This window comes from Candoia aspera, chromosome 3 (assembly GCF_035149785.1).
Source record: "Candoia aspera isolate rCanAsp1 chromosome 3, rCanAsp1.hap2, whole genome shotgun sequence".
NCBI classification, from domain to species: domain Eukaryota; kingdom Metazoa; phylum Chordata; class Lepidosauria; order Squamata; family Boidae; genus Candoia; species Candoia aspera.
In genome coordinates, this window is record NC_086155.1 from 2,505,768 (window position 1) to 2,531,172 (window position 25,405).

The 25,405-nt window shown below is 50.1% G+C and overlaps 1 protein-coding gene across 1 annotated transcript; it reads right to left on the reverse strand.

Moving 5' to 3' along the window:
- Nucleotides 1-453: 453 nt before the first annotated feature.
- Nucleotides 454-25,405, reverse strand: MYLK2 (myosin light chain kinase 2). Its single transcript, XM_063300023.1, has 12 exons — nucleotides 25,253-25,405; nucleotides 22,223-22,554; nucleotides 17,147-17,484; nucleotides 14,085-14,190; nucleotides 12,896-12,989; nucleotides 11,545-11,654; nucleotides 9,196-9,337; nucleotides 5,527-5,597; nucleotides 4,795-4,923; nucleotides 4,156-4,308; nucleotides 2,527-2,659; nucleotides 454-910 (listed from the first exon to the last, which is right to left on the reverse strand). Exons 2-12 carry the CDS (start codon nucleotides 22,456-22,458, stop codon nucleotides 830-832), a joined length of 1,593 nt encoding a protein of 530 aa, XP_063156093.1. The 5' UTR covers nucleotides 22,459-22,554; nucleotides 25,253-25,405; the 3' UTR covers nucleotides 454-829.

A 25,405-nucleotide genomic window follows, 5' to 3' on the forward strand; every position in this document is an offset into this window, starting at 1 on the left:
CGAGGGCCGAGTTCTCCTAAGCCCATGCCCTTTCCTAAGCCTGTGCCACCAGCAACATTTCAAATCCAAGTTTAAGCAGATAAGCCATTATACAAAGGGGAAAAGAGGAAGAAACTTATTTTTCCTTTTTCGAGGAAAAGCTGGCAGAGCTGGATTGCATGGCCAGGTTCCGACAGCCCTTTTCTCTGCCAAGGAAAAGCAAGGCTCACTCCGTGGCCTGGAAGGTGGAAATTGCCCTGGGCAGGATCAGAGAGTCACGATTTCAAAAGAGGGTTCTTTGGGCACCCGTCCTACCGGACTGTCACCCAACGGCAGGGACGCCGGGACCTTCCTCCGTGGATGAGCGGCAGCTTCAGAGTGTCCCAAGCAGGACCTGGTGCCCTGCGGTAATCAGAGAAGGGTCCTTCGGAGCAGCCAGGGTTCGGGCAATGGGTGCACGGATGGTGCGGTGCGCAACGGGGGCAGGGGATCCGCACAGTCCCCATAGAAGCAGCCTTGAGCAGAGCACTGAGTCCTCGTGAGCCCTCAGCAGTCAAACCTTAGAAAACGGCACTCAGCATGGCAAGGCTCAAGTCAGCAGAGAAGGGAAGGGGGCAGCCTGCCCAGGAGAACAGGAGCAGGAGGACGGGCAGGCTTTGAACGGAGGGGCGGAGCATCTCTGTGCAAGGTCCCATGCTCCTGGGCCCCGCCGTCCCATGATCCGTGAAGGGTCCTGTTCCTCTCCACTACACAATCCCTGGGACGCAGGGCAACACAAACACAACACTGTCCAAGTTCCCGGTTGGTGGCTTCCCTCTTTCATCCCTTGCTCAGTTCCAGCCCCCCCAGTTCAAACCCCGAGCGCCGTCAGGGATCCGGAGCTGGTGATTTTCTTGAATCGGTTTGCAGCACAAACGCCAATGAAGTTTTTCTGTCGGGGGAACAGGAGAGTAAGAATTCAGCTAGAGAAGTCACATCACGAAGCAGAAAGCCCGGCCCTCCAAGAAGAACTTCAAATGGGACCCCTGGGGGAGGGAGGAAGCCTGTGGCCATATGAATGCAGCCTGCAAATCGAGCGAGTTTGCATTTTTTAAATATACTTCGCAGAATTTTTCTCAGCTCCTGCTCCTGCTAGGGAGGAACGGAGAGCTTGCTTGGCCCTCAGATATGAGTTTCTCCAGGGACTGAACTTAGATTTTTGCTGTCTTAAAAAGAGAGAGAAGGAAAAGCAAATTTCAGCTGGCACATGATGGGCTTGTATCAAACTATCGCTGATGAGGGGAATAGAAAGCCCCCAGGGTGGGAGGAGTGGAAATGGGAGCGGTAGCTGTGGATTTCTTTTAGGGGCATTTTTGATGACCAGGATCAGATGGCTTTGGGGTGTTTATTTATAGGTTTGTGTGAAAGACACTCTAATCGGACCCTATCCCAGCAGGGAGGACCTATCAAGATGGTACAAAATACAGAAACTAAGGATAAAGCCAGATGCAACATTTTTAGACCAGTGAGGCTGATTTGGAATCATTTCCACTTGCATCCAGCCCAAAATTCCTCTCTGGGGTCAGATCATGCAGGGAACAGGGAGTAACAGTTCTGCCGGATTCACAACAATATCTGGCTGCGCAAAGCACTCGCTGGCCAGCTCCCATGCTGTCGTCGAGAGACATCCATTCACGCTAAGAGGAATCCAGACCTGCAAAACTTACTTATAAAATAAGCAATGAACTAGGGGACTTGGATACATTTACCGTATATAGGGACCTTATAGATGCCTTTTTAAGGGCAATCACTCTGCTTGGCGACAGGGGGAGAAGCAAAGTTGATTCCTGAATTTAATTTTCCAGGATGCACCTCAGTTATAGCAAAGGTGAAGCTGAAAAGAAGTAATTTAGGGAGCAAAAGAGGGAAATGCAAATATAGGTAGTCCTCAACTTACAACCATTTGTTTAGCGACCATTCAAAGTTACAACGGCAGTGGAAAAAGTGACTTGCGACCAGTCCTTGCACTTATGACCAGTCCTTGCACTTACGACCGTTACAGCAGCCTTATGGTCACATGATCAACATTCAGGCTCTTGGCAACCAGCTCACACTTAAATGGTTGCAGTGTCATGCGATTGCCATTTGCAACCTTCCCGGCCGGCTTCTGACAAGCAAAGTCAATGGGGGAAACTGGATTCGCTTAATGACCGTGGCAAAAAAGGTTGTAAAATCGGGCGTGACTCACTTAACAACCACCTCGCTTAGCAATGGAAGTTCCGGTTCAATTGTGGTCGTAAGTCTAGGACTACCTGTATGGGTGAAGCTTTCCTGCAAACAGCATCCTTTCTGAGACTGAGTCAAACAAGACCGGCAACTGGGGGTGTCCAAAGTCATGACAGCTGTCATGACGGTTAGGGTTGGGGTTGTACATAAAAAACAGGCGGGGGTTCAATGGCACTGTCGTGGCCACCATCTTGAATTTTTTGACCATGCCCCGCAGACCCCCTGCAAGGCATCTGCAGCTTGCCAGCTCGGTCGCCTCGCACACCATCGCCTGGCTCTTACCTTCCAGCGGCGTCGCATCACGTACTTCCGGAGCAGGACCTGAGATTTGAGGCGCCGGTTGACCCGCTTGGCCTTGTCGGCCAGGTTGTTCAGCCAGGGGTGCTGCAGGCACTGCGAGGCGCTCAGCCGCCCACTGGGGGAGAGGTGGGGAGAAGAGAGGAGGAGGAGGAGGAGACGACATTACGGGCCTCTGGTGACACAAAACCCCGGACGCCAGAAGCATCGCAGTCCGCGTGGGGGCTTTCCAAGGTTTACTCCGACTTGCCTTGCAGAACGGGCATCGCTTCTGTTCCCAGCATGGAAGCTGACTGCTGCCACATTCTGCCAGTTTCACGTCTTCGCATCACGGCATCCCTCTATTATTATTATTGTTATTATTGTGGTTGTTGTTATTTTTAAGCAGGCTTTTCTAGCCACCAGGAAATTGGCAAAAGCTGAGAATGACCCCCTAAATTAACAAAACATGCAGACATCCCCGCTTCCCTTTGCAAGCCACCCCTGCGGGTGCCAAATTTGCTCTATTTGCACTATTCCAGATTTTCTCGCGAGAAGCACATCACAACTAAAAGAAGGATTCACAAAGGATAAAAAACATCTTCTGGTTTGAATCTTGCCTTAGCTGCTCAGGAAACCCTCTGGGCAAGCAACCGTATTCTTTTACAGCCTTTCAACAGCTGTATATCAATAATAATAGCAACCACCACCACAACCATAATAATAATAACTCATCCACCTGACAAGGAATGAAGGATGGAATAATCAGCTCAGGATACATCGTAGAGCTTGTGTGTCAGATCCGGAGAACAGCTGGATCCTGTACTTTTAAAAGCACACCTTCAACTGTGGCTTGTTTCCTTCTTCCTCTTAAGGGACCTGGGTGAAACCTCAGTTGAATGTGTGTACAGGAGCCTCTTCTACACAGGCACGATGCCAAAAAATCCCAACAAATTTGGGAATTTGCAAAGTTACGTTCTGTAAACTACTTTCTATATCATAATCAAGAATGAAGATATTTCCTCCTAAAGGTTGAGGTTGCTGATGGCCAGGATGATCCACAGGATGTAGTCAAAACTGTCAAGATGGCGGTTGCAACGGTGCGTTGCACATAAAAACCAGGCAGAGCTTAGATTGCACCATTGTGGCTGCCATCTTGACTCTTTTGACCATACACTGCAGTCACCCCTGCTGATGGCCAAGGGTAGGGATAACAGAGCTGGTCTGCAACTATCAGACAACTCCTAGAAGTTGGCAAAGAGAGGCAGAAACTGCCAAGTCTTGGTGCCATCTAGAGCGGGTTCTGAGAGCCCCAGCCAAGGGAAGGAAATCACATTTCCCCAAATCTACTTGCAACCGCAGAAAGCAGATGTGCTTTTGTCCGAGCCGGCTTGCAAGTGAAAATACAGCAGCTCCCATTATCTCCGCCCCGCACGGCCGTTGCTCTGGGACAAGAGAAGCTGCGGCTCCAAGCAAGGGACCGCGTCGTGCTGGAGGATTCTGGCCTGACCTGTTTTCTAGAGCCGTCCCATTGCTGGAAGACTGAGAAGCAGAGCGGGAGGTGAACGGGCGCCCCGGGGGGCTCTACGGTCCAGCCCCTCCTGCCCTTTCCCCAGTCCGCAGGGAAGCACAGACCTTTTTTGCTTAATGATCAAGTTGGAGACAAAGTCTTTGGCTTCGTCAGAGATGCCCTCAAAGGCTTCCTCGTCGAAATACCACTCGGCCACCAGGACGTTGTTGAGCGTTTCCGTGTCGTTGTCCCCCAGGAAAGGGGAGAGGCCGCTCAGCCTGAAAGGGGAGGCAGGGGGAGAAGGTGAGAGCACAAGAGCTTCTGCAGAGGAGCTCCTCTGGCCAGGGCAGGGTCAGCTCCACAGGGCCAGGCCTGGCTGCCCGGAGCCTTCAACAGGGCGGCCTTGTGGGTCTGTGAGTGGATGCCAATGCTTGTCCAACCCACGCCACGTGCTATAAATGCCAGGGTGGTCTAGCAGGGAAGGTGGTGGACTGCAAGCCAGGAGAGCCAGGTTCTCAGCCAGAGAAGCTCCCTGGGGGACTTTGGGCCAGTCCCTCCCGCTCAGCCCCAGAGCTAGTGGGGAAGGAGACCCAGATTCCCATCCCCTCTCACTGGGGAACCCGGGTGAGCAACATCTTAACATCCCTCCCCACAAATCCAAGTTAACTTAACCCACTTTAAGAGATTATGCAACGGGGAAGCATGCCATGAACCCATCGTTTTAGGGTCCCTCTGCCCCCAGGCTCTCCTGCACCCCCACTCACAGCATATATGCGATCACCCCCATGCTCCACATGTCACTGCTGTAGGAGACCGGCTCGTAGCTGACCACCTCTGGCGGCAGGAATTCCGGGGTGCCAAAATTGACTTTTAGTTTCTCTCGGGGGTTGTATCTGGCAAGGGGAGAAAAGGGTGCGTTTGTTCTGGCACTTTTGAAATATGCCTCTCAGGCACACCCTTCCCCACCCGCCCCAGGAAAAGGCACACCAAACTGGAGCTCCCTTTAGCCCTGATGGTCTTCTAATGTGACCTTGCTAGGTATCCATTCAATTCAATGGGAGCGGGGAGAGAAACATATTTATCTACTATCTAACTCAGCTAATTTCAGTACAAAAGTCAAAACTTCATTACCCTTCTTCAAATGGCACAACACTGTTTGCTGGTCAAAAAGTTGAATATTCGGGAAAAATCTGTCCCCCAAATGTACAATGAGACAGAAATATATTAAGTTTGGGGAAACTGTTTGCAACAACTGTGCCCATCAAGCAAACTTGCAAAAACAAACACCCATGTTAGAAAAACGTGTACCAAATGGACACAAATGTGGGCGCATTTGAAGTTTCTCCATCGGAAACAGAACACTTGCAAGTTACAGGTGCTCAGCGCGAGACGGAGAGAAATCAAAATGGGAAAGCCTGTCCTTTTCCGGCTTTGAGGCCCAGCAGGGGAGGAGGCACAGGTAGGAGGAAATTCAGCCACCCGGATCACAGTGTTACCTCCGGGCAAATCCAAAATCAATTATCTTCACCATGTGGCCTGTGGCTGTCACACACAGGATGTTCTCGGGCTGCGGAGAGAGGAAAAAAGGGGGGTGTCCATGAAAGTGCCCTGGAAGGGTCTTTGGGGGCCAGAAGAGCAGAGGAAACCATTCTGGGATAAGGAAGAGGAAGAGGAAGCAGCCCACTCTCCCAGCCTTCCAGAAAGGAGTAAAGACCTGGCTCTGCCATCTCCACTGGGGGTGAAGAGGGGTGGCCAACCCTGGGGGTGGTTGGCACCCTAAAGATGCTCCCCGGAAATTAAATTAAGAACTTTGCACCAGCCACCTCTTGGAACATATTATTTATTTATTAAGAAGGCTGTTTTTATTGCACTGTTTTATTGTTTCATGGTTATCTTAATTAATGTTTTATTCCTATTTTATGTAAACCGCCCAGAGTTGCTCTCTGAGTGAGATGGGCGGGGAATAAATCTGATTGGTAAATAAATATATAGGAGGAGGAGGAGGATTCCCAGTCAGTGGGGGTATATAACAATAAGATTTTTCCTCACCCCATTTTAAACTGCGTTAAGCCTATTTTAGGCTTGCGGTTCGGAGGGGCAGCACTCCACGATCGTTGCCTGGACTAGAAAGTTAAGCAGGGTCAAGCGAATCAATAGTGGGGTGGGACACCACCAGGAAATCTCAGCAGGGCATCCCACATCCAGCCCTGAAGGAGGATATGGCAAAGCCCTTTTACGCTAAAAATGGGGACCCCAAAAAACTGCATGGCCCTGAGCCCAGCTGGAGGGAGCCTCGATCATTTTATGGGTCTATCTGAAACCTGGATATACGGCTTCCTGTAAAGTCTCGCGATCCCATTTCCAAACAATAATAAAACAGTGATATGTCAATAATCGATATAAACCGTGTGCATTTTAAAGAGCAGCGTCTCCCGTTCACACAGGGAAGGCCTGGGGGAAATTTGGGTCTTCATTTCTCTCCTCTGCATGATTCCCCTTGATCCCATCCTGTCCCTGGATGGTCGGGCAGCTGAATGCGTGACCAGCCTCTCCGGCTCATCATCAACCCAGCCTGGGGACTGGGTCAACCTCAACAGCTGCTTCCCCAGGGCAGGAGGATCGGGGCCGAGAAGGAACCATTTCTCCCCCTTTTCACTCATTCCTCCTCCTTCCGTGACGCTGGAAATCAGGGGGCAGCAGAGCGAAAAGGGCCAAGTGCCCACCTAAAAGGGAACCAGTGGATGAGGGAGGGGGCAACGGGATCCCCTTTGAAGGAGGAGAGCAAGGAAATGAAGCTGGGGCTGCAGTCTGCGCTTGGGAAAAGCCACTGCAGCCAGGCAGAAACGCTTCCCACCCCACTTCCGCAAAGCGCAGCACAGCGCACGTCTTTCCTCAAAGGTGGTAAAAGTTGACAGCCCCAGAAACCTGAGAGATGGGCTCATGCACACCTTCACTCACTCACAACTTTGCTCACAAGCATCCACACCGGCGTTTCTTTCATATTTATCCAAGCAAAATTCTCAAAGTCTGTAAAGCACTGTTTCTCAACCTTGGGAACTTGAAGATGCGTGGACTTCAACTTCCAGAATTCCCCAGCCAGCATATGGCTGCTGGGGAATGCCAGCATATCCACACATCTTCGAGTACCCAAGGTGGAGAAACGCTGCTGGGAAGTGGCACACAGCCTTTGCCTCCTTCCAAAGGTCCTTGCAGTAGTTGAGATGAGAGGCTGTCTCAGTGCGGTCGTTCTTCTTCCAGCTGCTGCTGAGCTGCAGGCCAAGCTCCAGGCCGGGCTCCCACCAGGAGATGCTGCCCACCACAACTGGTGGTCCTGGCAGTTGACTGATAGTCCCCTTGCCTGTCTGTAATAGCTGCCAATCCCCAGAATTTGCCTCTGCCTCCCCATATAGGTAGTCCTTCCTTAACAACCATTTGTTTAGTGACAGTTCAGACTTACGAAGGTGTTGAAAGAAACCAACTTGTGACCAGTCCTCACACTTATGGCCGTCGCAGCATCCCTGTGGTCCCGTGATCATATTTTGGCTGCTTGGCAACTGGTTTGCATTTATGACTGTCACAGCATCCCATGGTCACATGATCACCATTTTTGACCTTCCCAGCTGGCTTCTGGCAAGCGAAATCAATGGGGAACCACATGATTTGCTTAACGACCACGTGGTTCACTTAATACACATGGTGATTCGCTTAACGACTGCCACAAAAAGTCATAAAATCAGGTCAGATTCACTTAATGACTGTTTCGCTTAGCAACCGAAATTCCGGTCCCAATTGTGGTTGTTAGGTGAGGACTAGCTGCATCATCTCCTTTTTTCCTGCACACCCACCCATACTCTGTCTTAGCCTTTGCTTTTGTAAGCTAAGGGCCTGGGTGGGGTGAGGCTGCCTCTGGACCTTGTTGGCACATCCTTGAAAACCTCCAGGACCACCAGTTGTGGTGGGCAGCATCTCCTGGTGGGAGCCCGGCCTGGAGCTTGGCCTGCAGCTCAGCAGCAGCTGGAAGAAGAACGACCGCACTGAGACAGCCTCTCATCTCAACTACTGCAAGGACCTTTGGAAGGAGGCAAAAGCTGTGTGCCACTTCCCAGCAGCATTTCTCCACCTTGGGTACTCGAAGATGTGTGGATATGCTGGCATTCCCCAGCAGCCATAGGCTGGCTTTTGCTTGGACTAAATATTAAAGGGCCGAGTATAAAAGACATATTTACATGGCAACAACCCTTTACAAGTCCTAGAAGGGTACAGAGCAATGCCCTGCGACTGGGGAAGGTGCATGCTGCAATAAAGCTTTGTGTACAGATCTGCTACACTGTGGTGAGCCCAGGCCTTGGAAAGCAAAGAACACTCACGAGGGGAGCGAATTTTATGGAAGGAGGGCCCATTCGTGGTTGTCAGCTGGGTGCTCTGTAGAACCTCCATGTTCAGGCAGTGTCTGCCTCAGGTTGTCAGTGGCTTCGGGATGAAAAACAGGGGGGACGGGGCCCAGCTGATGGATTCCTCACGAGGGTTGGCATTGGAAGAACGGGACAGTTTTTCAGTCGGGGGGGATGACTGATGAGTCCAATAGCCACTTGAAAGCTGCCGTTACCAGGGGAGACGCAACCAGATGCAGAAGGACCGCAAGAGGAGGGGGGTCACTGCACAAGGTTGGAAGTAAGGCCCAAAGTCTGGAACTGTCTTGCTTTCTATTTGGAGATTTGTGAGGGTTGGGGGGATAAAGGGGAGAGACACCCTTTAAGAGTTAATTATTTATTTGTTTGTTTGTTTGTCAAATTTCTCTGCCGTCCATCTCGTACACAACGACTCTGGGCGGCTTACAAATAAAAGACTATGTTTTTAGCCCCTAACCCTCACCCAATGATGGAGGGGGGGTAATTGGAGAGGTTTCAAAAGATGCTGAGCTTCTGCAAAGCTTAAAGCACCCTCTGACCCCTTAAAGCCCCCCCACATCCTTCAAAAAGCAAAAGGAACTGGCATATTCAGCATGGTCCACTCTGGGCGGTTGCAGGAAGCCATAATGAGATGCCAGGACCCCTGGCATGCTGCCACCCTTGACTGAACCCAAAGCCCTCCCACACAGTTTGGCCTCTCCTCTTATGCAGCACCTGGCCCTCCCCACTTGAGGTGCCCCCACCATGGGTCCCTACCTTGAGGTCCAGGTGCAGCACCCTCATCTGATGCATGAAGAGGATTCCTTCACAGATTTGCCGCACAAAAACCATGCAATCCACTTCAGTGAGCTGGTAATCCTCATCGATGATCCGCTCAAAAAGCTCACCACCTGGGACACTGGGTGGGAAATCGAGGCTGCGTCAGGACAGCCCAAAAGGCAGCCACTCAAAGGAGCATCAGAACAATATGGGGTGGCTCTTTCTTCCCCTTGCTTTTATGGAGGGATAAGTGTCTTGATGCTGTCCAATCCCAGCCCCGCTCCTTCTCAAGGCCTTGGAAAAAATTAAATTCTGTCTGCTTCCTAGGGAGAATTTGGCACAAGCTCACACGTTTACTGTTGTTGCTCTCTACAAGCAGCTCGTAGCTTTCAATATATTATCCTCTTAACAATGCCATAAAGTAGGCTAGGCTGAGAGAAAATCTCTTCCTCGAGGCCAACCCAGTGAGCTTCTTTACCACAGCCGCACTCCCTCAATGCTTGGCATAATCCACACAATCCTATTCATCAGAGAAAAAGGGTTTGCAATGGAGCCTTCCTGCCTTCACTAAGGAATATCCTGCTTAGAGTTCTCCAGGCATCACCCACTCCTTTCCACACCCTGTCTTTGCAATCTTGAGGACTAGGGTATGAGCAGCTGCAGAAGAGCAAGACTTAAAAACTGTCCCCCCCACAGCCATCCTCCCATCAGCAACTGTGGCTGGCATGAGGGGTGAACCCATCAGCTTCAAAGGCACTGCAGCTCTGCTGACCTCTAGAACTGCTTCCCATCACTTGCTTCCTGATGTCCTTTAAAGGGGAGATGCTGAGAACCCACCCCCTGTATGCAAGACAGGGTGAGTTTAGTCCTGCAGCCCTGCTGATCTCTAGAGCTGCTTCCCATCACTTGCTTCCTGATGTCCTTTAAAGGGGAGATGCTGAGAACCCACCCCCTGTATGCAAGACAGGGTGAGTTTAGTCCTGCAGCCCTGCTGACCTCTAGAACTGCTTCCCATCACTTGCTTCCTGATGTCCTTTAAAGGGGAGATGCTGAGAACCCACCCCCTGTATGCAAGACAGGGTGAGTTTAGTCCTGCAGCCCTGCTGACCTCTAGAGCTGCTTCCCATCACTTGCTTCCTGATGTCCTTTAAAGGGGAGATGCTGAGAACCCACCCCCTGTATGCAAGACAGGGTGAGTTTAGTCCTGCAGCCCTGCTGATCTCTAGAGCTGCTTCCCATCACTTGCTTCCTGATGTCCTTTAAAGAGGAGATGCTGAGAACCCACCCCCTGTATGCAAGACAGGGTGAGTTTAGTCCTGCAGCCCTGCTGACCTCTAGAACTGCTTCCCATCACTTGCTTCCTGATGTCCTTTAAAGGGGAGATGCTGAGAACCCACCCCCTGTATGCAAGACAGGGTGAGTTTAGTCCTGCAGCCCTGCTGACCTCTAGAACTGCTTCCCATCACTTGCTTCCTGATGTCCTTTAAAGGGGAGATGCTGAGAACCCACCCCCTGTATGCAAGACAGGGTGAGTTTAGTCCTGCAGCCCTGCTGACCTCTAGAGCTGCTTCCCATCACTTGCTTCCTGATGTCCTTTAAAGAGGAGATCTTGGAACCCACCCCCTGTATGCAAGACAGGGTGAGTTTAGTCCTGCAGCCCTGCTGACCTCTAGAGCTGCTTCCCATCACTTGCTTCCTGATGTCCTTTAAAGAGGAGATGCTGAGAACCCACCCCCTGTATGCAAGACAGGGTGAGTTTAGTCCTGCAGCCCTGCTGATCTCTAGAGCTGCTTCCCATCACTTGCTTCCTGATGTCCTTTAAAGAGGAGATGCTGAGAACCCACCCCCTGTATGCAAGACAGGGTGAGTTTAGTCCTGCAGCCCTGCTGACCTCTAGAACTGCTTCCCATCACTTGCTTCCTGATGTCCTTTAAAGGGGAGATGCTGAGAACCCACCCCCTGTATGCAAGACAGGGTGAGTTTAGTCCTGCAGCCCTGCTGACCTCTAGAGCTGCTTCCCATCACTTGCTTCCTGATGTCCTTTAAAGAGGAGATCTTGGAACCCACCCCCTATATGCAAGACAGGGTGAGTTTAGTCCTGCAGCCCTGCTGATCTCTAGAGCTGCTTCCCATCACTTGCTTCCTGATGTCCTTTAAAGAGGAGATGCTTGGAACCCACCCCCTGTATGCAAGACAGGGTGAGTTTAGTCCTGCAGCCCTGCTGATCTCTAGAGCTGCTTCCCATCACTTGCTTCCTGATGTCCCTTAAAGAGGAGATGCTTGGAACCCACCCCCTGTATGCAAGACAGGGTGAGTTTAGTCCCCACTCCTCTTCAGGCAACTCACAATTCCATAAAGAGCATGATCTCTCGGGGCGTCTCGATGGCATCATACAGCTGGATCAAGTTCCGGTGGTTGAGCTGGTTCATCACATCTATTTCCACTTCTGCCATTTCCTGCAGGAGAAAGGCTGCATTGTATGGGACAAAGTGGGGACTGGAAGGGAGATCGGTTACACTGGCAGGTCGCCCCCACCCCAGCGGCCGTGACATGTCCCCCTTGGCCCTTACCCCTCTTCCCAAGGCATTCAGAAGAACCCTGTGAGTCACCCGGGGCAAACATGGATTCCACACCCATTTTAGCACCCCCCAGCGCTCATTTTGGCGCCCCCCAGCATGGCGCCTGGAGCACACGCCCCACTTGCCCCCCCACAGTTGCGGCCCTGCCTCTGCGGTTGACCACTGATAGAAGAAGATCCTGCATTCAGGAGAAAGCCCTTCCTGTTCCACCAGTGCCCTATGCTCAGGGGAAGGTGGAAAATGCTCCCTTCTCCCCTGGGCCCCCTTACCCAGAGGCCCAGCGGGGCTTTACAACCACATCTCAGAGCAGCCCTCCAGACATAGCAAAGGTCGTGGGCAAGGATGAGCTAAGGATTCTCCTGAAGGAAGAGGTGCCATCCCAAAGCTAGCGATCTTGGGGCAAGGGAAATGCATTTTCTTTATTCTGCCAGATCAAGAAAAGGCATGCTGTCCTTTTTTGCCAACATCTGTTAGACTGTAAAGCAGTGTTCCTCAGCCTTGGCCGCTTGGAGATGTGTGGACTTCAACTCCCAGAATTCCCCAGCCAGCATGGCTGGCTGGGGAATTCTGGGAGTTGAAGTCCACACAGTTTAAAGTGGCTAAGGTTGAGGAACACTGCTTTACAGTCTAACTTTCAAATTTTATTTTTTTAAATGTAAACTGGTGGAAGATGTATTCTCGTTAGGACAAACCTTGCAAGGGTCCTCAGCCAGCTGTGGGATTCTGCATTTTTGGACTGTAGCTTAGAGGTCTCTTGGGGGTTAAAACCTTTCCTGCAGGGGCCTTCCCCAACCTTAAGCTCTTTATCTGGATTGGATGTGAAGTACCATAATCCCCAACCAGGTCTGTTTGCCTTTACTGCAAGCAGCAAAGCCAGTCCCTCACTAAGAGACCCAAATTGCAGCTTTTGTGGCCTGGACTAAACCTAGCAAATGTATTTATGCATTTGTTGGCTTGATTTATATCATGCCTTTCCTCCAAGGGAATCTCCCTTCATTTTCCCAACACAACAGCCCTGCAAGGTAGGTTGGGCTAAGAGAGGGGCTCACCCAAAGTCACCCCGGGAGTTTTGCGTGACGGAGAGTGGATGTGATCCTGGGGCTCCCCAAAAGGCCTACCCTGTCTTTTGGCCCCTGCTTCTTAATGATCTTCACAGCAAGCTTGAGTTCCGTCTCCTTCACCACGCATGTACGGACTTCTCCAAACTTCCCCCTGGGGTGAGAGAGGAGGTGGGAATCCTTGAAATACGGTGGCATTTTCTCTAAAGTTCTCAAAAATCATCTTGAGGCTATAAAACGGCCCTGGGCAAACTAGTATCCTTGAACCTTCCCTCTTGTTTCCTTTGGTCCCCAGGACCTGATGCTAAATTGGAACGTTTCCAAGCTGGATCGGAGGAGAGAGCTGGTTGGATTCACACAACCTGCTTAACCTGGGTCAATGGAAGTCCCAACAGCTGCATTTCCACAACAGGCTGAAGATTAGTTTTTTTCTGGGGCTTAAGGCATTCTGCAGACCCCACCCATGGGGCTAGTGTAAGCAGGCCTGCAACTAGGGTCTGTGTCACCCAGGGCAGACATGGATTCCGAGCCCATTTTGGCGCCCCCCCAGCGCTCATTTTGGCGTCCCCTCCAGCACAGCGCCTGGGGCACATGCCCCACTTCCCCCCCCCCAGTTGCGGCCCTGAGTGTAAGGTCAGTTCCTGTGTGCAGCTCAGAAAATGAATTAATTCAATAAGTGGGTTAAATTAAGCAGTGAATTTAGCCTTGTTTACACCAAGAATGTCTACCAGGTGGGCAGGTGTGTAAAAAAGTCAAGATGGCAGCTGCAACCACGCAGTGGAAGCCCCACCCTCTTTATGTGATATATATTAAAAGGGCGGGACTTCCATTGAAAGTTCACAGCCGCCATTTTGACTTTTTTGACCCTTCCCACAGATGCCCCTGGTGTATACCAATGGAGAGATAAAATACAGAAAATGATGAAGTTTTAACTGACGGTTGGAAAAGCAAGCAGCACAATCAGGAAGCAACTGCAAAGGAAGAGTCCCTTTTTTGGGAGAGATGGGTGGTGATAGAAATTTGAAAAACAAACAAACAAACAAACAAACTTGGCCAAAGCTGGTCTCCTTCCTTCCCCTTTTTTTTTTTCTTTTTTAAAAATAATTTTGTTAAAGATTACACTGTACAGATAAAACAAATGCCAAGTACAAAAAGAAAAAAAGGAAAAAAAGTGCAACGAAAAAGGAACGAAAATTTCTTTAAAAAAAAAGAAAAAGTTTTCTTTCTTTTCTTCCTCCCCCTTTCTTACCCGCCCAGGATCTCCTCAGTGTTCAGGTTGTAGGTATCTTTGAAGTTTCCAGTCCTCAATGTGACAATGCGATGGGTGAAAGGCGCAGGGGGCGGGGGAGTGTCATCTGGAAAAGAAACGGGCATTTTGAAAAGACCGGGATTGCCGCATTTCTGCTCCCAACCATGTTTCTACCTCCTCCCCAGGATGCGCACCGGCCCCAGCATCCTTCCTTAGCCATGCTCAGAGAGCGACATCTATTGGCCACAAAGGGAAACCGTCCCTTGCTTGCCAGCACCCACCCTGGTTAATTCTGATTTGCATCAGGATTAACCCAGTCGTCACAAGTAACCGGGTAGGTGCAAATGGATCAGGACAACAGGGAGATGGAGATCCCCCAGGATCTGTGCAACATCGCCCAGGAGTCCCAGACTGGACGTGGCTGCAGAGAGAGCTCGGCTTTTTCACCCTCTGCCAGGCACAGGTGCAGCTGCGGGCCAGATGTGGCTGTTCAGCTCAGGCCTCTGCACAGCCCCTCTGGGTTTGTGTTCAGGAGTGACAGTAGTGCCAGTCCGTATTGCCTACAGGGACTTGGGTACAGACAGAAGGGAACGTTGCCCGCTGTCTTCCAGGAAAACTAGAGCATCTCGCAAGACAATTCTGCCCCCCCGCCCCACCCCAATTCCTGGCTGCAAATCAACCACAGCCTGGGAGGTGGGAAGAGACAGTCTAACCATGCAAATTCCTCTGCATCGTATCAGCTGAGCGCGGGTGGATTCTGCTGAGCATTTGGGATGACTAGGGATTTCTGGAAGGACCACAGTAAATTCACACTGGTAGCAACAGCACCAACCTTGCCCACCCACTTCCTCAATTCCACCCCTCCCCACTGCCCACTTTCCCAATCTATAGAGTTCCCAGGTCTCCCGAATTGCTCCCACGTTTTTGTCACCGGAAAGCATGCTGGCCCATTTCCTCCTTTTTCCAGAGCTGGCAAAGCTGCTACAGATTCAGCCACAGAGCCACAATTCCATTCAGTCTGAGGTTGCTTTGATTCCCAGTCTTCTGAGATTTCCATAGAATTATTCACAGTAAAAGCATAGCAGGTCCCTGGTTTAAGAACGAGTTCCTAAGTCTGTCCTTAAGTCGAACTGGTAAGTCGGAACAGTTATTTAGCATCAGTTAGTCAAATGTTTGTGTTAGTATACAGCCGTGTTTCTCGACCTTAGAACTTTAAGACGTGTGGACTTCAACTCCCAGAATACCCCAGCCAGCCACACTGGCTGGGGAATTCTGGGAGTTGAAGTCCACACGTCTTAATGTTCTAAGGTTGAGAAACACTGCTATATAGTATGTATTTTACCTTTCTATGCACATAAACGCTTAAGCACTTCCAAATACACTAAAACATCTTAAACATAATAACACACAAAGTAGTAGTGTGTATTTAACCTGAAACATAGTACTTAACTTGAATTTTTAATATAATAGGCTTTACGGCAATCCGTTCTTAACTAGGAGTCATCCGTAAAGCGGGACGTTCTTAAACCGAGAACCTGCTGTACTCTCTGTTGGCATCGTGCGCTGTGTACGTACTTCGTATTTCAGCCTCCCCATGCTTCCAACAACCTTGCGAGCCAGGCCAGGGTTGCCTGCTGTGATTCTGTACATGGGAATCAGCTGAGGTTGGAAGTGGGTTATCAGAGGCCGCCAGGGGAATGTGGGGTTGAGTCAAGGACAGTGGTCCTTCAGCCACAACAATCCCCATATGGAGAAGCCAGATGTTTGTGTCATCAGTGATACAATGCAGGGCATGCTTTAATTTGAAACGAACGGTCGGAGCCGGATTCTTTCCGGGAGCAGAGGCCCAGTCAGGGCAAGGCATATCTTTGCGAGAGCGAAGCCGATGAATTGGCCATGCTGGCTGGGAATGAGGAGGCTTGTAGTCCCACACAACTGGGCAGGGATGGGGAGGGCAGCCTGATTTAGGTTCTTACTGCTCGGCAAGGCCCCTTGGTGATTCCAAGTGCCAAAGGTGATGGTGGATGGGCTTTTAGAGCAGTGTTTCTCAAACTTGGCAGTTTTAAGATATGTGGACTTCAACTCCCAGAATTCCCCAGCCAGCCATGCTGGCTCAAGAGCTCCTGGAGAACTTGGGGAATCCCTGCAGCAAATGCCATGACCCTCTCAATGTCTCCTGTTTCTAACACAGTGTTGGCATTGAATGGGAGACCACCAGGAGTTGTCCCTGACTTGAGGGTATCCTCATGTCCCTAGCCAGGCAGTGCTCCTTGGAGGCTGAAGTCTGTGCAGGTAGACCTTGACTTACGACCACAATTGGGACCAAAGTTTTCATTGTAAGTTGTTGGGGTCATAACTCACGTCACCATGTGACCGGACGTCCAAGTTTACAACTATTTTTACGTGGTCGTTAGGTGAATCACAGGTTGTTAAGTGAATCCAGCTTCCCAAATAGGCTTTTTTGATGGAAAACAGCAAAAAATGTCACAAAATGCAATCACATGACCACAGGATGCTGCAACTCGTTGTAAATGTGAGCCAGCTGCCAGGTGCCTGAAACATGTTCATGTGACCGCGGGGGGTGGTGGTGGTGACATTTTGCAATGCTCAGAAGTGCTTTTCAGGCTGTAAAGCACCCATTCCGAGGCTGTCGTAACTTCAGACTGTTGTTAAACGAACGGTCATACGTCGAGGACTACCTGTATTGCTTAAGGACAATAGCTGCTCACCTTTGGAATAGCAGGCTGCTGTGTCTCTTCCTTGGCTTCTCCACAACAGTTACACAACTTGTGCTTTAAACTCTGCATTGACCCATCCCCAACCCCGTGCCAGCCAAACAGGTTTTTGCAGCGATGCATTGCAGAGATGAAATAAATAGGCACACGTTTGCTTAGCTTGTTATAATTTGTTCCCGCTCCCTTGCTCCTGCTATTCAGATGCTGAGATTAAGTCTCCGGAGGCCTGCAGTCATAAGGACTAGAAACTTGCCAGTGGACATCATCTCCCTCCACCACAGCCCTGCTCTAACCTGGGCCTAAAGCCCGCAGCTCTGGCAACCTTACCCAGGATCAGGGAGGGGTCCCCCTTGCCAAAGTCCGGAGTGAGGTAGGGGCCGGCCCCGGGGTCTGCAGAGTCGGTGGCGGCTTGGCTTCCGGGAGACGGAGGGGCCCCAGCAGCGTCAGGAGCAGGCAGAGCGGGCTCCTCAGCCAAAGTCCTGGGGCCCTCTTTGGCTGCGGGGCTTGGTGGCTCTGCTGCTGGCGCCGGGGCTTGTCCAGGGGCCGCCTTGTCTCGGCTGGGGTCTCCAGGCACAGGCTCTGGGCCAGATGCAAAAGCAGCAGCTGGATCTTGAGGACTCTGCGTGCCGGGGGCAGGCGAAGCCTCTTCTGGAATATCTTCTAAGCTGAAACAGGGAGACTCGACTGAGATCATCAAGCAAATTTTAAAAGAGCCCCAATCCCAGCAGGGTTGAAGAGAGCCTTGAAGGGGCATCCCCCGAAATACTGGCCTGGGAATTGGCTAGATTCAGGTGCCCCCCAGTGTGGCTGTTTTGCTTTTCATGTGAGAAAAGAGAGACCTTTTCCCCTTGAATCCCTTATTAATTGCATGCCATTCTTTTAGCATTTCTCTTCCTCTTGACTTTGAACACAGTTTTGAATCACGCTGCAGACCTGATAGGTGTTACCCTATTTTTTAATTTGCATTTGCATTTTTTGCCTGCATGCACATATCTTGCTTCTCCCAATGCAATGGCATAGACATACTTAACTTTAAGGAAATCAGACAAACATGAATGTATTTTAAAGATGACATTTGCATGATTAATTCAACGGTGCCCAAGGTAGCACTAGAACTCACCGTCTTACAGTTTCTAGCCTGGTACCTTAAACCACTCTACTGTTGTTGTTGTTGTTGTTAAATGGGTAATCTACAACTGAGAGCCAATCTGGTGTTGTGATGAAGGCACCAGGCTAGAAACCAGGAGGCCCTGAGTTCTAGTCCTGCCTTGGGCACAAAGCCAGCTGGGTGACCCTGGGCCAGTCACTCCCTCTCAGCCCTAGGAAGGAGGCAATGGCAAACCACTTCTGAAAAACCTGCCAAGAAAACTGCAGGGACTTGTCCAGGCAGTCTCCGAGAATCAGACACGATTCTGTGATGACTGCCACTCAGTTTGCCATTAAATCTGATTCATATGTGTTAAGTAGAAATCTCTTTAATGAATTGTAGCGTGCAGTACAGAGAAAAAGTTGTGAATAGAAGTTCCCGCGCTTTCCCCAAGTTAAACAGCCCAATGAATTCAACCCCCTCCCACTTCCTCAGTATGCAGCCCCCCTTTTCGTGGCAGTCCATTCAGTTCTGTGCAGATGTCTGTGACAGCTCTGCCGGTTGACCTTGGATGCCAGAGATAGTCCAAACAAGATGCTTTCACACTCCTGGCTGGTCCCCTCCTCCCACTTCTACTGACGCGCAAGTCTCAACCCGTGTTGATTCCATTCAGGCATGTGAGTTGGATCAGATGTTTGATCTGGGAGCATGACAGATTGAATGGATTAAAAAAATAAATAAATCTACAATTAGATTCACAGTCAAAGACAGGTGAAAACTTAACACTTCAAATCCTAACCAAGGACCTAAGAATTATTAAGGTGGCATATAAGGATATAGGCAGTTCAAGGCAAGTTTTCTTGTTTTTTGTTTTTGTAAAATTAGGGTGTTCAGGTCTGATAAATTCAGAATTTCCAAATATCAAGGCAACCTTTTAGGTATTGCTCCAAGGGATCCAATCACAATTGGTATAACAGTGGATTTCTTTTTCCATAAGGGTTCAACTTTGATCTGCAAATCCCGGTATTGTGTAATTTTTGGGGATTGCTTTTCCTCAATCCTAGCATCACCCAGTATAGCAACATTGATGATGATGATGATCCCTCTTTGTTTCTCAACTTATTTGAGAGTTTTTTATGCCACCAGCCGGCCTCATCCGCCGTCTCCCATTTTTCTTCCTCTTTGGTATTGCTTTAGTTTGGGCATTATCTCATTTTTCAGAATTTCCCTCCGGAACTGTTTTTCCCTTCGGCATTTCCAGCCACGGAACCCTTCCTGCTCTTTCCTGGGGGCTGCTGAAGTCAGCTTTCTTGAGATCTAGAACCCAGATCCAACTCCCTTCAGTCCTCCCTGCCTGTGATATTGCAGATTCTAGAAGGGATCCCCTCCCACGGTCCTTCTTCTCCCCCTTCTCCAACCAAAACAATCCAGTCCAAAATACAGCCAATCCCTAATTCCCTCCTCCAACTTTTGGACAATGAGGTTGTCTGCAAGGTACATCGAGAACCTGCTGGATCTCCCGCTGGCCACAGAGTTTGATTCCCAAGTTGGTGTCGGAGATTGGAATCCCCCATTTCCCCCATGACAAAGGTGCAGAGCTTTGATCCCATGCAGAGGGGTCAAAAAAGTCAAGATGGCACCACAACCATGCAATTGAAGCCCTGCCCTTTTTACATGCAGCATGATACTCCTAATCACATGATTGCAGCTGCCATCTTGCTGTTTTGACTGCCCCCTAATGGATGTCCCGGGAACTGAAGGCATAAAAAGAAAAAGACTTGAATGTGGATGACAACAGTACTTAGAGACACTTTTTTCCTTATTTAACTACCTCTCCTTTTAATATTGCTGATATAGTGTACGCTGTATAATTAAAGCAATTTTAAAATACTTTACAGTTATATAATTAAAGCAATTTTAAAGTCAAGCATCATCATCTGCAATCCTAAACTCACTGGCCACGCTTCTGCTTAGAACTGGGCTGATGTGTCCTGTGTCATGAAGAACTAAATAGGCCTATGTAGATCCAAAAAATCGGGAGAATTATTAACCCACAAGGAACCTTGCACACCATTATGCACACCCAGTTCCATCCAAAGGAATTAACAGAAGTGAACTTCTTCAATAGCCACTGAAGCCCTGGTATTTTCAATATAGTTAGAGGAAAGATACACCTTTTCCCTGCTCTGCCTGGACAAGCTGGAATGCTTTCAAGGCTGGCAAACTCGGGAAACCAGAACCACTGGGATTTTTAGAAACATCTTGATTGCTAGCAGGACAATGAAAGCTGCCAAAGCATTTCTCCAGAAGAACTTATACCTAGCATAATTGGAGTTAATTTCCTCCTTCCCCTGGACTCAGGAATCTTTTCTGTAATGGTCCTGCTCCCTCCTCCAAGTTGTCGGGGTCTGCTAGGTGTTCCGTCACACCCGGAGCATGGACTTCTCAGGGATCTGGCTTTGTCTGTGCACGCAAAGCCAAGTCCTTGTCAGCCCGGCTCCAGGCTTTTATTCCCACTCTGTTTAGTATGCCAGATGGTCCAGTAAGAGCAGGAAGAACGTAAGGTTAGGCTAAGCTGTAATGCATGTGATACTTCAACCACCAGTTTTCACTCCAAATTGAACTGGCTAGATGACAGCCTGCCCAGGTGATCCTTTCCAGCTCTCAGATTTTCCTTGCCATCATGCAGCTGAATTACACCCGCTGGATGCTGGAGATGCGAAGGGACAACAGACTCATACCCAGAATCCATGCTGATGATGTGACTCCCTGTTGGTTTCCACCCATCCCATTAGGTTGGGCAGGCAGGCATGCTCCATCTGAGGACGGGACTAGGGACTTTTCCGGGGTAGCACCTGCCCTCTGGAATCCCCTTCTTCCTTGAGATACGCCTGGCCCTGACTCTGCTGGCATTCCAGAAAGCCTTAAAAGCAGGGCAGTTTCCCAGGCATGTGGGTCAGGAGGCTAAGGGGGCCTGTGGGCCACAATTGCTGTTGTTCTTGTCTGCCACTGCATGTATATTAATGTGCCTGCTTGCTTTTTTGATGTTTTAATGTTGTTAGCCACCTAGAGTCTCTGCTCTGGGCCATATCAGTTGATGGAAATAAATTAGCATGGCTTTGTTCTTCCCAAGCAGCAGACTTTCTCCGTCTGGCACTTTCTAGAAGTTCTGGATTCAAACTCCCATCATTCCAGCCAGATGTGACCAGCACCCTAATCCCTCTAGCAATGGAAGGCTGTTTGGGATAAATCCTTAGCTACTCCAGCTAAGAACAGCTGCAAGGGAAGCCCCACTTGCCTGGACACAACCTCCAGTGTAAAATGTGCTCCAGAGTAATGCTGACCTTATGCCCCCATGGTTATTAATTAGATGTGATGTGTTTTAATTCACCCAAACATGTTCATCCGTTTTACAAACTGGATCAGCGGCATGTTTTTAAAAAACGTTTTTTCTCACTTTAGCATCTTCATAGTGATCTTATGCCACATACAGCTTTGAAATCTGTTATGCTGAAAAGAAGCATCTGTTGCCGGACTCCAAAAGGTCATCTCGGAATAGGATCCTAATTCCCCATTATCACGTTCTTAGAACGATGTATTTCAGGGGTTAAAAAAAAAAGATTGGTGTACCCAGGAATCTAAACAAGTTCTAGCATGTATTTCTCCCACCCACCCCCAAAAAATTCTAAGGGGATTCTACAAGCATCTAAGGCAATGTTTCTCAACCTTGGCCACTTTAAGACATGTGGACTTCAACTCCCAGAATCCCCCAGCCAGTTGAGAAACATTGCCCTAAGGGGCAAAACCATCACCATCCATCTTCGCAAAATGCTTACAAGGAAGCTGGCCTTCATAAGATCCCAGGCAACAATCAAGGGAAGGCATGATACAGACCGAAGGTAAGCTAAGTTTTCAAACAGGACCTTTCCATGTCTCCCTTGGAGATCCGGATACTGCAGTTGAAATCATCTACCTTTAAAAACTGAGCTTCCCCTGAGGTACAGGCCTCCTCCTGGTTCCTCCTCCTCATGTACACCTTGCAACAGGTTCCTTGTCAGCTCAGTGTCCCAGTGCTACTGTATCCAAGGTCACATAGCCCAGGGCAAGTGATCTCCATGCAGGATCCACCCAGGCTGCTGAACCAGTTCAAGGGAGTCACTGGTCTTCCAAAAACCTCCTCACCCAACTGGCTGACTATCTTCTAACTCAGCTTCAACCCCCTCAGGCCATTTTTAAATATGCCCCAATTTCCACGCTCAGGTGGACACATCTCTAGAAGCAACCCAAATCAATGGTTGCAGGGGGACGAACATTACCTGTTCACCGTTGCTGGGCAGCTGAAGCTTTGTAGGAAATGCAGTGGCTTCTGTTGAACACCCTTCTGGTGGCCTGGGTGGTCCTTCGCTCCCATGGACTCACCTGGGCTCCCTTCTTTCTCCGCTTGGCCCTGTTCTGTTGGCGTGCCTTTCTGCTGGGCTGGGCCTCCTGGAAGCACTTCTTTCACCCCTCCCCCAGTATCCTGCACACTGCAGGTTTCTCCATCCTTCTCCATCTTCTGCTGCTCCAGATGAGTCTCTTCCACCAGTGGGGGCCCAATAGAGATCTCCCAAACTGCCCCCGCTCCTTTCCTGGGACTTCAGATCAGCTTCTGCAGGAGACAGAAAACAGATGAAAGTCAGACAGCATGTTTCTCCATGCTGCCAGCAGCCAAGGTATCATAGATGATGGTTGCTGGAAGATGCAAGTTACCAGCCTTTGGACCAGCCTTCCCCAACCTGGAGCCCTCCAGGGGCACCAGACTGTAAATCCAATCATTCCCAGTGATCGCATTCACACAGCATGCAAGGCTCAGTTAAGGTTGACTTGACTTACTCCAGTCTTTTTGTGGCTTAGCATGTTGTGTGAATGCAGCTATAACCCATCAGTCCCTGAAAAAATGGGCATTTGGGAGGAGGGCTGTAACAGTCCCACCCCACTGGGCTCAAGAATAGGCTGCACCTCCCTTTCCTGAGGTCCCTTTCCCAATGTTTTACGACCCATTCCAATTAGAGACCCCTCCTCTGAAGGAAAGCCCCTTATTTGGTTCTACCCTCGTCCTGCTCTTAGTCTCAGAAAGATTTTCCCAACATTTAGTCTGAATCTACCTTTATATAACTTTAATCCATGATTCTCTGTCCTGCATTCTGGAGTGATGGAGACCAGCCTTTGATCTACTTTGATGTGCTCCTTCCTTTATTCTGGGCAAATTCACTGCATCGTCCCCTTCTTCTCCTAACCCACCCTTCCCCAACCTGAATCTTCCAGATGCATGGGACTTCATCGCAAGGGCACAGTCATTGGGAATAGGGGGTAACGGTTCAGGACAGCAGGAGGACACAAGGGTGCAGAAGGTAGACGGTTATCTGGTTGGATGGACAACTTTTGGTCCCAACCTCCACTTCTGCACCCCCAAATCCCAGTAGCAAACTTCAGAAGATCAGCCAAACAGTTTCAGTCAGCTCTCAGACAACTGCAGTGGAAACGGTATGGCCCAGTTGCAGCCACCCCCTTGACACTTGACTGCTCCCTTCCCCTGTGGACACCACTGGCAGGGGGCATAAGACCCCAGCTCTGCTGTCCATATATGTTCTCCTGCTACCTCTTTGCCCCCAGAACATGCTGATTATAGACCATCCAACAGGCAACCGGTGCATCTGAAGGGCTGACTTGTCTCTGTTCCAAAGAAGAACTGGAGGCTGGAAGAGCCGCAGGGCATGATCCAAAGCTGCAGAAACCACCCCACTTTCAAACAGCTAAACGCTGGGTGCTGCTTCTCAACACCATTGCTGACTCTAACCCAAAGCACAAAGCTCCTCTCTCTTCCTCCTGGAGGGGCAAAGAGGCCACTCTAAAGCTAGCAAAACCACTCTGCCTGGCTTGCAGGCTGGCCAGGATGCCACCTACTAGCCGTGCCAAGGTGAGGAAACCTGCGTGGCAGGACTCACTCGCCGCTAAGGCTGCTGCCCCCAAGAGGAGAGCGCATCTGTTTGGAAAGGTGCTCCGGGTGTCCATGAAGCAAGTCCTCCCACCAGGGTGCCTTCAGAATGCCGCGTGCATTGCAAGCGCCTGCTTACACCCAGCGGCAGCTTCCAAGCACCTCCAGCGCCTCTCTCTTTCTAGAACTAGGTTAATTCTGGAAGGATATGAGATGACATCATGTAACAAACAACCAGCATTGTTCGGCGAGATTGTCTTAATATAGTTTTGCCATTCCTTCTTCTACCAAGAAACCAGATGCAAAGTTATTTTAAAAAGGGAAACAAGTCTGCCCTTTAATTTGCCACCCTGCCAATTACTTCCAATTTAAGCTTTATTAATCAATAAATTATGCCCATTTGGGCAGCATTTCCAACCTGTCGCCCTTTTAAGGTATCGCATTACACCACCATCAGCGCAGCCAGCCGGACCCCAAAGGCATCTTCGGAATACTCAGTTGCATGAAGTTGGATTTTGCCTTTGGTGGCTGCTGAATTTCCCCATCTTCTTTTATTGATTGGTTGGTCTGTAACTATTGCCATTCCAGGGGCACATACTTGCTATTTTGGAATCATTCTCTGGCACAAACAGCCATGCCACGCTTCAGAAATGCAAGACAATCCGGTTCCTGAAATCCCCGAACCAAGGCACAGACAACGGACACTTTTCCAAAACTTTTTAATGCTCTCGAGAACATCCAGTCATGGAGAAGATCTATCTATGTGGTTGCTAGGAGCTGACACCAATGTGATGGCACATAATCAATCAATCAAGAAAATCCAGAGAGATGCAGTTTGGTGCATATCAGAGCAGCTGAGTTAAAAGAAAGCGGGCACTCTCAAGGTTTCAGACGTTGGCAACCAGGCTGCTGTAGGACCAGAAGCCGGCTGGACGGGATCACAGAGACACCGACTCCCGTTCTCCCAGCCAGGAGCCCAGCAGGAAAAGCACGTAAGACACAAGAGGAAGGCTGAGGAAAGGTCCATCCCTGGCTATCCTCAGCCAAGAGCCAGCCCTGGCTTTCCCCCACCTTGCCCAGCTGCTGGGAGAAGGGCGTTGACCCAACGGCCCAGGAATTCCAGGAGGGTCAGCGCCCTTCTGCCCACTTCCTCCTGCTAATTCCGGAGGAGCATTTGCAGCCCTTGGGGCAGAGGCGCCAACAGCGCAGGTGGGCACCTGGTCACCACCTGTCCATATCAATCAGGCTGGAGCTAGAAAATGCTTCCTTCAGTGAGCCCCAAACCAACTTGTGGGGCCACCTAAACGGGAGTTGACCTGGACAGGTAGCCCTCACCGGGCAGCCCGGGCAGGAGATCCCCAGACGAACTCACCGAGAGGCCAAGAGCAAAGGCACGGGCCGGAATGTCCGGAGCTGTCCCTGTGGCCGAGGGCTCACCCTCTTGCTGCCCCTTGGGAAGGCCGCCGAGCAGCTGCTGCCACCGTCCCTGTCGCCGAGGGCTGTCAGCAGCGTCCCCTTCAATGCC